The 18,930-nt window shown below is 35.9% G+C and overlaps 1 protein-coding gene across 1 annotated transcript in view; it reads right to left on the reverse strand.

The window, feature by feature from the left end:
- The window catches only part of NKTR (natural killer cell triggering receptor), a 28,811-nt gene extending 10,813 nt beyond the window's left edge, over positions 1-17,998 (reverse strand). Inside the window, exons 1-8 of the mRNA XM_009574210.1 lie at positions 17,980-17,998; positions 16,370-16,477; positions 15,440-15,484; positions 13,461-13,548; positions 4,396-4,425; positions 3,366-3,511; positions 1,870-2,092; positions 1,118-1,273 (exon numbers count right to left, since the gene is read on the reverse strand). Of these exons, the coding sequence (XP_009572505.1) occupies positions 1,118-1,273; positions 1,870-2,092; positions 3,366-3,511; positions 4,396-4,425; positions 13,461-13,548; positions 15,440-15,484; positions 16,370-16,477; positions 17,980-17,998 (815 nt within the window). The remainder of the gene's footprint in view (positions 1-1,117; positions 1,274-1,869; positions 2,093-3,365; positions 3,512-4,395; positions 4,426-13,460; positions 13,549-15,439; positions 15,485-16,369; positions 16,478-17,979) is intronic.
- Positions 17,999-18,930: the final 932 nt, after the last annotated feature.

An 18,930-nucleotide genomic window follows, 5' to 3' on the forward strand; every position in this document is an offset into this window, starting at 1 on the left:
CTGAGAATTCGGTGAATTCTCCAAGAAATAAAGCAAGTCACGCACAGTTCTGCAACAAAAGGCAAATCAACATATACGTGTTTTCAACCAAATGTGTAGCCTATCTGACCTCTCTATGTGTAAACAAATGCTAACAATGCACTTGAAGAGTACTCTGTTAAAGTGGTACGTGGCTTTTCTGAAGAGGTTAACTTGTGTTTGGTGGACAAATGATGAAGATAACATGGACAGAATGGTTTCAGGATCTCAGCAGTTACACAACAATGTCTTGGCGTAGGGAATGGCAATTCACGATAGTCCACAGGTTCTAAAGCCTTGCTTCTTTCCTAAGCACCAATAGGTAACGCAGCACTCCTTTTTACAGTTTGTGTAATATCCTCAAAAGAAGCAGTTACTAAGGCTTTGGAAACACGAGTAAAGTAATGTTTCAAGAAAAGGCTTACAGGAGACTATACCATTAACCAAAATTAAAAGAAAAACAAACCCAAACTGATTTTAGAGATATCTAGCAACATAATGTATTAGCTCATCTGAGTCCAAAAGCAAAGAAATCTGATAGAAGAACCTAACTGCAATTTAGTAGAGGTGCAAAACACAGATTGAAGGCAACTAGTGAACTCATGACTTCCTTTGTATCAAAAGAAGAGTATTTTCTCTTATTCGGAAAATCATAGATAGGTCATAAAATTCTGGTTGACTGATTTTGAACCAAAGTTTCTTCTTTAGTCTAAGAAAGGTGAAAAGTCACCTCTCCCAATCCCAAGTTTCCTGGGATTGGGATTCCCAGCAATAAATATTTGCTGTGGTTTACACTGCAAATTTTTTTCTGCAATTATTCACTCATTTTTTTGCATGATCTGTAATTGAGTTTAAGGTCGTAATATGCATGATCCTCAAGGACCAATGAAACTAACTCATTAGATTTCACTGAAAAACCCTGGCACAGGTTGTAAGGAATATTACAATGAAAACTGGAAAAAGGACAATTAAATTACCTCATTTAGAAATTTTGACACTACAGCAATCATTTGCTATCAGTACTAGCAACACAACGTTAGCAGGAAAATAGCATAGTTTCCACCAAGTCAAAGTAATAAGAAAGCTCAACGATTCTTACGGTTCAGGTTCTACATTGACAACAGGCACATCTCTTCTTAGCAAAAATCTGTTTTCAGGCACTGGGGGAATTTCTTCAGGACGTACCACAGGTTTGTCTCTCTTTGTGCTAACATCGACTGCTTTTTCTGTTATGTCACTCTTGTCAGAAAGGCTGCTACAGGGAAAAATAAGTTGATAAAATCAGAATTAACTGTCAACTAATAAACACCACTTTTCAAAGCAAATTCCAAAACAAGCCCAAATGATGCACTGAGCCTTAAGATGGCTTAACAACCAAAACATGTTTCATTAACAACTCATTTTATGCTAAAGGAAGGATGGTGCACTGTCATTGGAAAGAAGGTTCAGTTCTCGCTTTACAGCAAATAATTTTGCTTTTAATTTGCTGTTTGTCATGAAATATTTTTGAAATATAATCAAATATAAATCAAAGATCTCTTATTTGCCTAATGTCTCACTATAACACAGGCCTAGTGAGTCCTAAATAGTTTAACTTGCTGAGGCTTACTTCAAAGTTGCTCTAGCTTCTATCTACAAAGATCTTAAACTATTTCATAGAAAACGCTACCCAACAAGCTCAGCTTTTTTTTTTTAGGTTTGTTTGGTTTTGTTCGTTTATAAAAATCAACCATCAAAATCCAAACTTATAGAATAAAAGCACCTCCATATTCATTGCTCAAGTACTTAATGAAAAAAGAAGTAGAATTTCTCAGATTTCTCTGAAATTCTCAAATTTAAGACACTAGTCACCGTCTTTGGTTTGAGATTCGCTTGCACCTTGGATCCTCTTTCTTCCTCTCTTCCTTTCTTCGTTTTCTTGATTGTTTGGTTTTAGCTCTTCTTTTACGCTTTCTTCTTCTGCTTCTTTCATTTTCAGCTTCACTTTCAGATGAAGTTTCTGAAGAGCTTGATGCGCTGGAGGAGGAGTCTGAAGCTTCTGAGTCAGAACACACTTTCTTCTTCTTCTCCAAAGCTTAAAAGAGATATTTTAAATTTACAGTGTGTTCATGTGCATGTATGTTTACTGTGTATATATACAGCACAAAATACACAATTTAATATATGTATAAATACACACACATACTGCTGCAGAGGAACTCTGTGCATAAACTATGAACTTTTTTCAAAGTGAGTTACATTAAAGTACAATAATAAAAAGTCATATAATTGTGTCCAGTCTAAACCCGTATCAATAAAATGATACAAGTATTTTCCAGCAAAGACAGTTGTAAAAAAAATTCTTCAGTTGCTATGAAGTGAACTGTAAGAACTTCCATGCACAACTTCCACCATATAAGATGACATACCAATGTAAAGCCGAAACATTCTTAAGTCATACACAGTATGACTTTATAACTGAAGTTGAACATTAACTTGTGCCAAGCTAATAAAAAGAAAGGCTGAGAAATAATTTTAAGAAGGAGGGTTCCCCGCCTCTTTTCCTTTGAAAATGTGTTTTAGGTTACAACACTGAATTCACACCTTTAGGTTAGAATAGAATACACAGATAAGCAAAGACCACTTACAGTAAAAAAAATTTAGTTTCTTTAGAAAGCAATGCACAGGTTACAAAACAAAGTTGAAGAAAGAGTTAGTCTCAGCCTCAGTTATATATTTCTTATTTCTAAAACTTTGTCATTCTCTCCTTTCTGCATTCTCATACTTTTACATTATCTATCCCCTTGACTTTCTATAAAGGACATAAACAACCACATTATCCTTAAGGAAAGTCAAAAGTGGAATAGAAAACTCGAAGTTATAATACTCCATTACTTTACAGCAACTGTCTAAACATATATTTAGGATCATTTATTCCCTATGAATTCTCATGAAAAGGAAAATTCCGTTGACTACATACACTGCATATATTAACATTACATGATCTTAAAATAAACCTTTGGAAACTGCACAAAATTCAACTTCAAGAAAAGCTTATGTTTGTGTCTCCACCTTTCAAACTCAGAAAAATAAGCTCTAATTACTTTTTGAGTATGTCACATTAACCTCAAACATTAATTAAGGAGAATAGGAAGGAGGCATACGTTTTCCATGGCACAAAGGTTTAGGTCAGAAAATCTTTTCCTTTGCTGTGCCTTCCTCATCTACACCAAGCTTTAAGTTTTAAAGGCTTGTAAGAATTAAGATTCTAGAGATTGACCATATTGATTTCTAGATGTTGGCATAATTTTTATACTCTCTGAAAGCAATGTCAACATTCAATTAACTTCAGGTATACGTATGCTTACCATCTTTTGCTGATTTTGTAACAAGCACCCCACAGTCAATAACTCGTACATCTGCATAGGGCCTACTTGCAGTATCAGTTTTCAGATTTTCTATTTGTTCTATTACTTCAAAACCAGAAATAACCAGTCCAAAGACAACATGTACACTGCAGAAATAAAATATTTGGAAAGTACAAACATTTATATATTGCTGTAATTATTTCCCAATGATTTTCAGATTTAAAAAGTCATTCTGAAATAGAAACATCCAGCTTCACTGGCATCATCTGGCTTTTAAAATGTATTAAACTTAAAAATAAGATTTTTATTACTTTTACATTTACAACAACGCTAAGATTTCATGTGACATGAAACACATGTCCACTCCAGTTCTGTTTGAGAGAATTACTTGATGTCATTCTATACTCTTTTACATGGGCAGAGTAAACAGATCATCGTTTCTAATCCATACTTCCATTTTTGAAATTTTGTGCAATAGAGAGATCAAGAGTCCATAAATAAAGATGACAAAGTGCAGTTTTCCCCGGAGAAGAAGCATTTATAGGTCTAGACAAACTCAGCAATACAAGTTCCTACTGGCATTGCATGGACAGTTTTAATTAAGGAATCCCCAGTTCTCTTCTACCATACCACTTTTCTCTGTCCTTCTTCCATATGCCCCAGGAACTTATACTTCCAGGAACTAATATATTTTGGGGATAAAAACATGCCACAAAGAAAAGTACTATCCAAATATATTAAACTTGACATTTCAACTCACTGATTTATGGACTGAGGGCACCAACCAGTTTTAAAGAAATGAATTTTAGGATCTAGACCTTCCAAGTTTTTGACCAGCTTTAGGAAATAAGTTGCAACCTGAAATTTTTTTATAGAACTGAAACTTTTGTTTTCCATCTTGTTCTACTGTATAATCTTTCACAGAATTAAGAATTTATTTCCCCATTGTTGCCTACTTTCAATGTAACATGTGAAGACTTACAACCTTCAAATTTTAGCCATCATTGGAGAAACTATAAAGGATTCTTACCCATCGAGATGAGGAGCAGGTTTTGTTGTTCTGTTTGACAAACAGCAAGATGGTAAGATGATAAAAAAAATAATCAGGGGTTCAGATGAAGTATAAAAGAGGAGAATGGCACAGAAAAAAAAAAAAGAGGTGAAGGTAAGACAAAAAAATAGTGAAAAAATCCAGTTACATACATGGAATTAAAAAAATTTTACAAATAATACGCACAGGCTTTTTTAAACTTTCACAAGAAATTTGTTTGAAGTTTAACTAAATGTGCATACTTGAAAGTTGTACCAAGTATCATTTTATGCATGCAATAAACAATCTTCAAATAAGTGTCTTTAAATACACATTCAAATATAACTCACTAACATTTTTAATCACAGAAAAGATACAATTTGGCAATAAATATTGGGTATCTAATGGAATTTAAATGTTTCTGAAATTGTTAGGTTCTTACATTACAAGGTCACTTTAAAGTCAGTTTATTTAAGAAAGGAAGAGAGTTATCATATGTGATAGATTCTTTGCTTCCCCCCCTACTTTCTTACTCTCCATTTACTTGATTGGCCTCATGACTCAGAATATAGAGCAATACTTCTATCTTTAACCATCAAGACCATAGCTCTTCAGCTTATAAGCTCACAGGCTTCCCAAAAGCAACAGCAGCACAATGCAAGCAGACATTATATGCTACCCTACAGTTTACTTCTGTGCTAAATGCAGACTTCCTCCCTATTTTTCAGCTTCCAACATTTAGCTGTTTCTAGCCTGAAGGAGAAATGCAACTGCATTACATTTTTTACACTATCCTAAAAGGCATTTGGAGTTATGCCAAATTTCTGAGCTGACTTCTAATTAGAATATTCAAGGCTGTGCATATATAATTATATGTTAAGATTCACCTTTTTGATGATAATGCTATGACCTAGTATCTCTCTATATCCTTTTCCAAAAAGGAAAGAAAATTACTTCTACAAGTAAGCCTGCATTAATGTTGCACAGGGAACCTTGCTATGCAGACAAATTCAATAAAGAACATCAGAACGTACTTATATATTGGGGAAGAAAAAAATAGAAGTCAAGATAATTTGCATTTGAACTTATTTTAATATTCAAAAATATTCTTCCTCTCTCCTCCCCTATTTTGCCTTTCTAGCCTTCTTCCAATGAACTCCCCTCTCTCAAAACAAATAATCAATCACAGATGCTTTTTCTAAATTTACAGTAACACAGATGTGGTACAATGAATTCAGTTTTTCACTGCTATAATAACTACTACTTTTTAAGCGCATATCTTCACTCAAGTTTTGAACTATTAGGTCACAAAACACTGCAGTGCTAGAACACATGCCAAAAGACGGAACTGTGAATCAGGAGTGTTTACACTCTTGATTTTTTTAAGCGCCAAATGCCAAACAGACCTTTCACTTCTGTAATACTAAACACTACAGAAAACTTCTTTGGTTTAGCACAGGCAAAGAAATGCTATCAAGTTGACATTTAATTTCTCAGTAGTAGGGGGTGTTTGTGGTTTTTCGCTTGCTAATACAGCATAGTGCTATAAACAGAAAAATTCTTACAGCTTTTGAAGTTCTTTAAGCAAAAGTTAACTGCATTAACAACCTGCTGTTAAGTAAACATTTTAAGCGGGCTTAATTATAAAGCTGATTTAAAGTAGTGAAAAAATAGAAGTGGGTTACTTCAATGAAACCAATAATAAACAAGACTTAGTGCTTAGAATTAGCCAGAAACAGCAACAGGTTCAAACATACTTGATATGAATGCTGTAGTAATGTGCTCCTGCCACGCAGCAGCAGCACGCAGCAGCAGCACTTGAAGACCAATTGAGCAAATTACCTAAGCATCGACTTTCTTTAGACTAGTCCTCAATAAGCAAAGAAAGGGATAGTTGGTACATTAAAACCGATGAGGAGGTTTCTTCCATTACACTGGCAATTTGACAGATAAAATGGAAAGGCCTTTTCTCATTTACTTGTTCATGAAGTGAAAACACAAGGAAAAGCATCATCCAAAAAGAAAACTTTTCAGATGCATGACAAGGAGTTAGGTGACTTAAACTTCCTATGGGAAGTAGAAACCCAACTCCTCATTGTGCTTTTTAAAGTTTTCTCATCTCAATGTTAGGGTTGTAACATGACATTTATTCTGCAAACATGCACTTTAGAAGACCACTTCAAAGTTTTCTGCATATGTTCTGCCTTTCAATCCTTGAATGCTTGCTTTCGTTTCAAAACTTAATCAGGAGAAAACCTACTTACTGCCTTTGCACTATAGAAACCTAGAGTCATGATGAGTTCCTCCCCCAAAATAATATTTTATTAAAACATTTCTATTTTATAATTTAAAACATTCAAAATCTGCCTTGTAATATATACTATTATCCAAGTTATTTACAGAAGGACAAATACCTTTTTTCTCCCAAGTTTAAAGTAAATTGGTTTAAGATAATACTGCTGAAGAGAAAAGCATCTTTTTGATAAAAGCATGTTATTGCCCACCCCCCCAAGAACTTCAGTCCTAACAAAGGATTCAATGCACATAACAATATGATCAGAAAAACAAGATAGATAAAAACAGAAAGAAGAAAAGGAAAGGACACAGCCTTAGAGGAATGAGACATTACCTTTGGAGCGCACGATGTAACACTGTTTCTGTAAATTTTACACAAAAATGGCAGAAATAAATTGTAATACATTTTCAGACAAAACTGAGTCTATGTTTTATTAAATACAAGTTTAAAATTAATATTAATCAAGTTGTATGCAGAACAAGGATGCCTAAAAGAGGGCTCTAAATTTTCTTTAGAATACAAGGTACTTTGAAAACTACAGAAAGTTCTCCTTAAAACCAAAAAGAAACCTATAGACATAACCTGCTTGCATACACTATTACAAAGATAAACAGGTAGAAAAGAGAATCCTCCCGCTCCCCTCTAAGTCTCAATCCAGCAAAAGTGTTAGAACACATGCACAACTTTAAGCAGATGAATAACTGATTTCAATGGGTTTATTCACGTGCTTGCAGTTACATAGGTGTTCAGACGCTCTACTGAATCCAGTCCTAAGTATATACTTCATAGGATGGCACACCATAGCTTAAACGTTTTGATCTACAAATGAAATGTGTTAAGTCAGTAAGTCTACAACTTCATACATTTAATAATTAGCTGACATCTTCCTTGTATTATGAAGCTTTTCTAAAACTAAGAAAAATAGGTGCTTTCTCTAAAATATGCGCATTGCTATTAGATTGCTTGTGTTCAGAATTACAGAAACAGACACACATTGCAGATGCAAAAAAGACAAAACATGTGCACCAACTAGTACCATACTTTTGCTCTGGTATAATTCGGAACAGCAGCAATGTTTTAAAACTGCATTATCAGTTGAGCTTATCCGTATTTCCCCCCCCCAAATAAACTATTAGTTCTTAATTATGTCTCTGCATATCCGAGCATGAAAATGATGTTTGTTACTTACTATACATAAAAGCATCCTGTGAATGCTTTCACATAAACTTTTGATCAAGCCAATGGGATCTGCTTGTGTGATAAGTGCACATATACCACTTTTGCTCAAAAACGCAAACATCAGCCCCTTTCATTTGAAATTTTTAGATTTTTGTATTACTATCAACTGTTCAATAATTAGCTAAAGGTATTATTCACAGTAAAAAAAAAAATTAGCTGTTGATTAGAAAAATACCTGTTTTGGGACACCAAAAAGACTTAGAAATGAACCACTTTTAATAAGCTGGTAACATTCAGAAATCATTTGTAAAATCAAAACAAAAAAGTCCTCACAATTTATTTTATCCTTCATTTAGCAGATCAAAGTGGTTAGTTTGTTTGAATTTAGTAACTAGGCATGGCACCACACATTAAAAACATTTTTAAAAAGCTATTTAATTTTGAACAAGAAAGCAGAGCTTGAGAGACACATTAAACCAACAATACCCTCAATATGGGAAAATAAAAAAAAAAATCTAGCAGTAATAGCAAAACAGCCTCAAGTTTTAAGTAGCTTTCGAACACAGAGGCAAGAACTCCAAGCGTTTGAACTGATAAGGAACACAAGGACTCCTCTTTAAATTGTAATAAGGACATATTCCTCAGTAAACTACATGGCTAAACAACAAGGCAATAAATTAATTATTACACAAAATTTCCCCATGACAAAGAGGTTGTTACTTTTTTTTTTTTTGCCTCCTATTGTTTTCTTTATGCTTCATTCTGCACAGTCACTTCTATTTTTCTAGTAAGTGTAGCTTGACAAATTTTGTATGACAATGGAAGCAAAGTCAAGCCCATGCAAGCATTTGTAGGATCAGGAGTCTCATTAATTTTACAGTACTTTATATACTCATTTTCACAGGAGTTGCACTTATTTTGTATTGCAACTTTCCTTACTAGCAGGTTGGGTATGGCCATAGGCATGATGGAATTGCTCTAAAGAGACAAGCTACCTTCATCAGAGCAGCTCGACTGAGAAGCAGAATACATTGCTCAGGAAGAACATCACCCAACAAGTAATACAGCCACTGAGCTGGAACATTCAAGAACAGGCCAACTATCCCCCCGACTCTAAATCAGGGACCTAAAGACATGAGCTATATTTGTGCAATGCTCTAGATGCACTCCCCCAATAACTAGTAATAATCTTTTCAGCAGCAGTTCAAAACAGATATTGGAGTATATAGAAAAAGGAAGATGATTCTAGAGTGGTTCCTGTCAACCTCTACCCCATCCTAGGGATTCCATATCCGAGTATCAACATGGAAACAGGACAATTAAGAGATTAACACACTCAGGTGGTGTTCAGAACACTTGCTGAATAACTGATGGTTCTAAAAGAAATTATTCACAGAAAAGAAGCAAATTAAATAGTGGTGCTATTATCTGAAAATACAAATAGCTAATTTATAAACTGGTATCTTACAACTGTCTTCAACACAAGCCTGCAACAAAATGCTACAACAGATCCCTTTGCGTATAGAAAATTGAAATCCCAGTATTTCACAAATCCAAACATTATAAAGGGATAGTCTCTGTATCCTTTCTGCTGGATTTCAACAAGATGCATTTCTTCAGAGTCGGAAATGTTTCTTAGACACATGTGTGAATAGACTTGGCCTATTTAAAGTGCATCTGCATGAAAAACAATCCTGCCTTAGCTAAACATTCTCCTTTCAGCCCAACTGTTACTCCTATTCAAGTAAGAAAAAAAGGTAAGTGGGGAAAATTAGCCAACGAGCATTAAACACAGCAATTCTAACATTTTTTTATATATATATATACGCGTCTAACCCTTTGTTCTACTTTTGCATCTTGCCAGTTTCTACCAGTGTTTTAATTTATGTTCATTCTTTTCACACTGGTCTCACTGAAGCTTCCTAACAATACTTACACTGTCTTTTCCATGCCCAGTTCTCCATTGTTGCTTATAAATGCTTCAAACTCATTCATGCCAGAGAAATTCCCGATGAATCAAAGAAAGCTCATGATACTTTAGGATTGGTCAGATACCTTTTTTACATTGATTAGTCTGGAGCTTCTACTTCAAGCAAAACTGACCACTATAGCTCAACTTTTAACAATTTTTAAGCACTGCATAGAGTCTTCTTGTGACCAGTTTGTTAGTGCAGTCTGTCAGAGGTATTTGCTGCCTGATAACTTTCTCTAAAGACTAGTTATTCCAAATGACACTTATTTGTGGTAAGCAGGGAAAGCACTTCTGATGAGCAAGCAAAAATGTTATAATCAGAAATCTTGCTATTATTTTAGCCCTAATTGAATACTTATATAAAAGGAAATAGCTTATTTGCATTCCTTATTTGCTACATTATACACGTGTATGATACAGAAATACAGAGTTCTCATCCCTGAAGTTATCTATGAACTATAAAAAAAAATGCAGAGGTCTAAAGAAGTTCAGATGGAGATGAACTATTTCCCTTTCTATTAATCTAATCAATAAAATTAAGCAAGTTCAAACCATAAAAAAAATATCTAAAGACTGCCACAGAAGACTGTCCTTCTACACAATTTGCAGATTACACATTTGAAGAACATTTTTCCTAATGATAAACTACTGAATAACTGAGCATTCTTTTGAGTACAAGAAACACATTTGAATTTCAGCTTAGCGTATATCACTAAAGGAAACAAACATATTTTTTTAGAGAAAAGCTGCATAGATACACAGTACATTCCCTAAAGTAATCAGACAAATGTCACCAAGCAAGACTAACTGCTTTAATATATTGCAGAAGTCAGAAACTGCCTACTTGAAGTCTTCAGTAGTTGTTTCCTACTTTGAATCTTGAAATTCAAACTCTCCATGTTACGAAGCAGAAACCAAGTTCCACCATTAAAAAAAATACACAAAAAGACAGATTGTTGAACTATGTGTTTCACCATCCATGCTGGCCTATTTGTAAATTGAGTTATCAAACATGAACCTGACTTTGCAACTGCCTGTATACATACACACCTGCCTTTACAAGCAGCCTCAGTGGCTTCTGTATAGATTCTGTAATTGTACATATTCATTCCCAGGATCAGCTGCAGTACTGGAGGCCACAGGTGGGATTCAGCTTAAATGCATAAACTTGAATACAGTAAAGGCATCCGCAAGTGAGCTTAGGCATCTCCGCTGCTGGTCAGGTCTAGGAAGAATGCTCAATTGCCAACATATAGGCATCTTGAGCTGCCCTACTGTATCCTGCCTGCCTTCCAGCTGCTACTCCAGGAGTGCAGGGTGTCTTGCAGGTGCTACATCATTTGTGCACACCCCACCTTGGAGTTCCCAATGGTGTCTCAAACAGCATTAGATGTCTGCATGCGTAAAATGAAAAAGGCCCCAGTCAAGAAGGTCACAGGAGTCTAGAGCATTAGAGCATGCTTTAAAGACTTAGACAGCAGCCCACCTAAACCATCAGTTATACTGGGAGTTTACTCCTGGGCTTGATTCACTTGCCTGAACCTAGAGCAAGCTGGTACCATTTAAGACACTACAGGATACCCAAGAAATCTGCATGGGGCAGGCAGGTAAGACACAAGACCTTCAGAACATCCACATCCTTCTCTCCCAGCAGCTGAAGGCCAGGTAGGATACCCCAGGACCCTAAAAATGGCTTTAGATTCCTACAGGCAGCTGAGGTGAATCTAGCTTACATGGAGACGATTATGTTTAGGTATCTTATTCTGCCTGAATTCCCACCAAACTAACACTTTCTCTTTAAAGTGATTTTATGGAAAAACAGATTTTTTGGAAGAAATTTGCATCTTTCAAAATACTTCCGTATTTGAGGAAAGTGCTCTTAAATACTGTTCATTTTATTGTCCCATGTAAATTGTAATTTAGCATCTAACACAACCTTAGGTTGTTTTGGTGCATGGGGAGAGACAAGGTGTTTATGTCTGTTAAATCTAATTGAACAAGTAAGCTGAGTCTACTAAGCATAAGGGAAAGAAGACGATTTCTGAATCAAATGCAGGAGAGAAAAGAAACTTTAGAGCCCTCAAATGATAGCTTCTTGACTGATGTGACATCATTAAGTTTTCATGTATATTGTTCAGATAAGCTTAAAAATGGAAAATTATGACAAGAGAACCAAAAGATAAGTCACCAAGTAGTAAATAGTGAACCACTGTCTTGCAGAGAGCTTATTAAACCACAGGGGTTTTTTATATAAAGGTTGTTTTTCCATATTAATGTGTACACATATCCACTCAGATTTACTGCAAAGAAGAACATCATCTAAAATTTGGTTTGAAGATAACAGAAAACAAGCTTTTGACAAGTATGATTTTATCTCTATGGAAAGTCAGAACAGTGGTAACTATGAAAGGTTCCTATTCATTTTCCATTTTTAGGGCATTCTTTAGGAAGAGACCTAAAAATGTCTCTTATCTGAACTTCATCGTATCATACTGAAGATCTTTTTCAGGCAAAGACAAAAAAAAAAAAAAAAAAAGATTCTTGAGGACAATTTACTCCTTTACTGAAGACAGTGAAGCGCCATTCATTCTTATCCCCCAAGAAAGATGGCAAAGGAAAAACAGTTTTTCTAGTTAAGTAACTACACTAAGATTTACTTTTGAAAACCAGTGTTATTTCACAAAGTTCTTCTCAGCACAAACCCAAAGTTATAATCCAGATCTTTCCAAATACAAACTGTTAAACATTAACAGAAGGTAATTTTTAAAAGGGATTTAACAGGAGAAATAATCACATAAAAATTAGCAAGTTTAAAAATACTAATACTGAACCTAGAATACAACTACTTTAACCAGAAGACCCTGACATATCAGACCTGAGTATTTACTGACGGTAGAGTCTCATGCGTTTTCTACAATTTAACAGAACATGGCTACATACTAGGATGGATTTTTTTTTTTTTTAAGGTGATGAAGGAAAAATCTGATTATCAGCACTTAATTTTACATAGCATTGGTACCAAAGTAGTTGGTATATGCGTAAGTAAACAGAACTATGCAGCAATATAGAAGAAAAGCATGTCAAGAACACTCCAAAATGAAAAAAAAATTAAAAACTCCCCAAACCAACAAACAAAACCCCCACTCGTCCTCCTCCCGAAAAACAAAACAAAACCCCCCTAAAACTAAATAATAAATTATCATATTTTAAAGAGCACATGCAAAACCATACAAATCACCTCTAGATCTCACCTACTTTTGCATACAATGCTCAACATGGTAATTTGCAGATAATCCGTTAAGATTTGCTTGGTGCACACACAAAGCCAAAGAATCTATTTTCTGGACACTAATAACTTATTGCATAAGCCATATTTTTAGGGTAAAAAGCAATGAACAAGGAACATCCATGTAGTACCAGCTTCTAATCCAAATGAATGCTACAAGCAAATTGCAATAACTAATGTTTCCTATTACAGCTTATGCTGCAGGTACCCACTCAACCCTATTTAAAATAAGGCGGACAACATTGTTATAGATAATTTAGCAATACCATCTTTCTCATGAACAGCGCTTCTCTGTTTAAGAAAAGCTCAACTGCCGTATTACATCTACTCACATGAAAAATTGGGAACCATTGGTATGTTTCCCTCGGTTTGCCATTGACAAAAGGAACGCTCTGTCATGTTTGAGAATAAAGTTTTCATCTGTTTGAAGAAAAAATATGTTTGTCAGATTTTCCCTGACAAGGAATGCAAGTCTAATTTTCTTAGTAACTTATGGATGCTATAAGGAGACATTCTTCTGCTGCTGAAGAAACATGAACAGGTTGGAAAAAATGAAAAATCAAGTTTAAACAAGCCTCTCAAAAGTTACAGTAGAAGCAGTTATGAGACAGAAAGCATTCTTTCTTGAAGAAAAAGTTTCAGATATAGCGCAAACATTTCTAATAAAAAAAAAAAACAACTTAAAGTCATTATTAGTGTCTTCAATAAACATTACATTCTCATAGACGTGGATTTTCTTTCTTAAAGAAAAAGTTTCAGATATAGCACAAACATTTCTAATGAAAAAAAAAACAACTTAAAGTCATTATTAGTGTCTTCAATAAACATTACATTCTCTTAGACGTGGATTTAAACCCAGCATTTTCTGAATAATGTCAAGGTTGGCAGGCTTACTGACATCCTAAAACAAGACTTAACATACATGATACTGTTATTTACACTGTATGCACCTCAGGTAGAAAGATCTAGAGAAAAAGCCATTTCCCTGGTATGGTACATTAAAAGACAGCCACCTATCAATTCAAAACTGGAAGTGTCAAAACATACAGGGGAAAAAAACCCTAGATACTTGAATGAGAAACTAAAGAACATATTCTTCCTGCAACCTAAGTATAAAATCAATTAAGACTAAACTAAACATGCATTTTATATTCCAGTGAATTAAAGAGGACTTCTGGTTGTACAGCACAATATAAAACCAGATCTTCTGAAGTTCATTTTCAAAGCTAAAAATAGTAATTTGAGTGTACAAAGCCATTATTTTTAAGACTGTATATCAAAACACAATGCTGCATGTTTAGCACTCACTGCCTTTAGAAACAAACCCTAGTAACTTAACAGATGGTTCTATTCAAGACTTTCTTTTGACTAAAGGCTGTAATACTCTAACACCAAACTATGTCTCTGTTTAAGACAAACTTAATGGCATGCACTTAAGCACGCAGAGCTACTTGCAAAACATACAGAACCCGGGGCTGTTACGTAAATACATATAGTGCCTTTATTAACACTTGAATACCACAGTAACTACCTGTTTTTTCCCAAGAAAGGATTGTATGTCTTTAAACGACTACTTTATAAACTCACCATTTTCCTTCCAATAACAGATTTTAAAAAGAGGTAAATGTACATTTATTTACAAATTCTTTGCAAGTAAAATAACTTGTGTGGCATATAAACAAAGTCAAACACTTTTAGAAACGAACAGTAAACATACAAACCTTGAATAGGGAAGGGGAGGAAAGGAACATTAACAAAAGAAGAAATAACTGTTTAGAGCTGGAAATTATGCCAGTATTCTTTCTCAGAATAAGTCATTAACCCTCAGAAAGGTTAGACACAGAACTCTTCATTTCTCCAAGCAACACAGATATCCATCTACAAACGGACGTATCAGTTGTCTATATATTTACTAGGGAGGGTACAAGGGAACAGAGTTTGAATTTGTGTTACTGAGCTTTTGTCTCTTACCTTTTCATTTTGCAAAAGACCACATTCTCTATAAACAAAAGAATATGTTGACAGTTTTAGGCAGGAAGATAGGAGTTTATTCATGAATAAAGTTGCCTAACCTCCATGCTGAAAGTCATGTTTAACCAATAATGTTAGCCTTAATTAATTGTCAGTTAAAGTTAAATATTACAAAAAAAATTATCTGAAAGTCATGCATATAAAAATAATTCTCATGCAACATTAGTTTCATGCAAAAGGTGATCTATAAGTAGGCCTGTTTTCATTAAGTAGCTTGGGAATCAAGACTTGTTCATCTCAGAACTGAATAAAGTATCTGCAAAGACATATTTCCTCTTACCTTTAAAATAGCCACCATAAATAGATTCACCTCCTTTTCCATTACCTACGCATTAAAAAGCATGAATTAAACCTTTTGTTTCGTTTATGAAAAAAAGCTGTATGTAATATTCCACCAGTTTATAACAAACTAATCCTCACTGGTATTTGCTAAAGCAACAGCAGACAGCAAAACAACAACAGCAAGCGGGGAAAAAAAAAAGACAACAGCAGGTACGACCAACAATCTTGCCCAGCTCAAAGCAGCTGAAAGACCACTAGAATGGATGGGATAAGAAAGTAGCGAGCAGTTTTAAAGGCACTTCTACTTGACTCCCAAAGCAAGATATTCCCTCACCGTGCCTGTTTAATCAGGTACAAGATTTCAGGACACAGTGAAGACGACATACATTTTGGTAAGGACAGGTATTTCAGGAAAGGACAAGAAGCTAAAACGTTACGTTGTACACATACTGCAGGGAAGGAAACAAAGAAACTCCTGGAAAATCTCCTTTTGGAGACTTATCCGTAAAACACTTCTAGCTCATTTACTAAAAATAATTTTAAAAAGCAAACTTATTCAAATAGTTAGGTCCCTGTATCAGCACAGCGTTATTAGTGTTGCCTCTACTGCGGACACAAAAGTGAAAAGCAGTAAGACTACATTTTGGATTTGAATTCTGTTTTAATAAAATAGGTGTCAACTCCAGCAAGGGTTTTTTTTTTTTTGCCTTCTTTAACTTAACACATTCTCTAAATAAATATTACTTCAGTTGAAACATTTTAGAATATCAAAGATTAACAAAGAAATGGGTGATCTATGCTGTACTTCACAGCAAATAAAATATTTTATGGCATTGTAATGCTTCCTTGGCATTTTCTAAAGTTAGAAATAGACATTATAACATTTCTGTTCCACTTAAAACATTTCAGTTTTAAAAGTGTATTTTACCTTCGCTGAAGTCCCCACCCTGAATCATGAAGTTTTTAACCACACGATGGAATGTAGTGCCTTTGTAACACAGCTTCTTTCCAGTTGTTTTGCCAATTCCTTTTTCACCTGCAAGAAGATTAAACAAAAAGAATCTACAGATTGTCACTGAACAAATTCCAAGGGTTTTACCTCCCTGGTGCTAATGGACATAAGACAGCCATCAGAATAGCACAACTATAAAAGATAACACAGTCCTCACCACCCATTAATAGCAGAAGGGACCCATTTACAAGGGGACTCTTCAAGTGAAAATTAGGTTTCTTCTTAAAAAAAATTTCCTCCCCTCCCAAGGAGTATACCTACTAGCAATCCACTCAGAACAATCTACAAGGAACCAAGAGTTCATGATAATGATGAGTTAACTATTTTCTGTGGTTATAGCTACACTGCTACGTTAGCTGAAGCTTACACCAGACTCCTTTTGAAACCACTTATACATCCAGACGTGCCAGCTGAATCCCAGGACAGACATCTGAGCTCAGAACAGGCTTCAACTCAGTTTCAATGCAATCCACTCTCGGAAAAGTGGGATTGAGCTACTCCAAGCACGTGTCACATCTTCACCAATCCACGCACAGTGTCAGGCCACCCCTTAACGCCAATCTGCCCGGCTCCGATCCTCACCATCTCAGTATGAAACTTGCACAAAACAGACTCCCATTTCTGAAAAGACTGACAAAACAGGGGAACAAAATTGTGTACACAGGAACCATTCCAGGATGAATGGAATGAAAAACATAACGGAGAGGGAAAAAAAAAAAAAATCCCCCAAACCCTGAACTGGTACCAGGGCTATTCTTACCCAGCAGCAGAAGCCAAGCCAGGCCACGGTACTTGTTAATCCTTTCTGAACCTGAGATTTCCTAAAAAGTGGCACTCAGTGGACTCCCGGTGCAGCTGTAGTTCAAGCTTACTGGTGATTTTTGAGAAAGACATCCCAGAACCTCAAGCTTCATTAACATTTCCTCCAAAATTCAGAATTAAAACTGCACTGGCCATGTGGATGAAGGTACTATGACTGGCAGGGCAGAGGTCCTACGTAGTAGGTTCATGAGGGATTTATACTGGTCCAGTCAGGGAACACACAAGAGACACCGACTTTAGCTTCCAAGAAGAGGGGAGCTGGCAGAACACAGTAATTAAGAGTAATAGATATATTATACCCTGTGCAACAGCTAAAATCCCACGTAAACCACATGTGCAGGAGATATTCTGTAATGAGACAGGACAAATAACCCAACATTCAGTTTCATCCCACCACCGGTTATGGAACAGGTATTTGACACTCGGTCAGAGGACATTTAACCAGGATGTTTTGTACCATGTATTGCCCTCAGATGTGTACATGTACTTGTTACCCAGAGCCAACACTCCCCTTTTGCGATCTATTGTTCTTCCACTCAGAATTAACTGTTGGCCAAATCACCCCAAATTTGCCATTCCAAACAGCCCATTGCTGCCAGGATGAGGGCAAAGAGCAGTTTGTGGCACAAAAACCACTCATGGCATTGCTCTTTATTGTACTTGTAGAAGCCTTCACTCAGAGAATACAACTTCTTTTCCATTACCCTGACTCTCCATACCCATAACGCATGCCGCCTCCTACCCCATTCCTATTTTCCACAGAACTTATCCAAGCAAAGCTATTTATTACAGGGATGGACACAGCCCCTTTTCCCCCCAAACATGCCCCTCTTTGCTACAGCATTGGAAACCCCACCTCAATCAATATCAAGGAGTATCTGCCTGCATTTTTGGTCATGTTTCAGCATGTCCCTCAGGCTATGGATAATCCCCCTTCTTAGAGAATGGGATCGTGCATCGCACTTGACCACATAACTGACCTAGAGAATGGGATCCTGCATCGCACTTGACCACATAACTGACCTGGTACCTCAAGGTGAGAGATGAGCTTTAGACCATGGCCAGAAGCTGTAGTCCCTTTTTTTACTCTCCTTTACGGTATCGCCAAGACAGCATAGTCCCTATCACAATAAATGGCAATACATGTGATGTTCCCTTCCTTTCATGCACAATACGACTGTGGGCAAAATCATATAACTCAACTACTTCTCCATAAGCCATAGACACTTTAGACAACGCACTTAAACTGCTGGCCAAATGGTGGAGGGCTAAGTTCCTGCACAAGCTGTACTATGTCAATCTGATTTTCAAAAGCAATCCTTGGACTCACAGTCAGGCAAAAGACAGAGACCAGTTGTTCCACTGGTTAGAGCTGCAGCACCTCCCTAAGCTCAGACACTTTTCTGCAACAGCCAGTACAAAGCCCATGGGCCAGGCTTCTTTTTTGTTTATGGCCAAATAATAGCCTTATTCTTTTTGCCCTAAATACATCTGAAAAAGAAAAAAAAAAAATTGCCTTTGAGCCCCATCTACTTACACCCTTCCTGCCTAAGCAGTTCTTTCCATGTGCTGCAGATCACTTGGAAATGGGATGGTGGAGGAGAATTTACATAGTAAATTGCAAGGGATAACCCATCAGCTGAGGAGGGCACAAC

This window comes from Fulmarus glacialis, unplaced genomic scaffold (assembly GCF_000690835.1).
Source record: "Fulmarus glacialis isolate BGI_N327 unplaced genomic scaffold, ASM69083v1 scaffold8973, whole genome shotgun sequence".
NCBI classification, from domain to species: Eukaryota; Metazoa; Chordata; class Aves; order Procellariiformes; family Procellariidae; genus Fulmarus; species Fulmarus glacialis.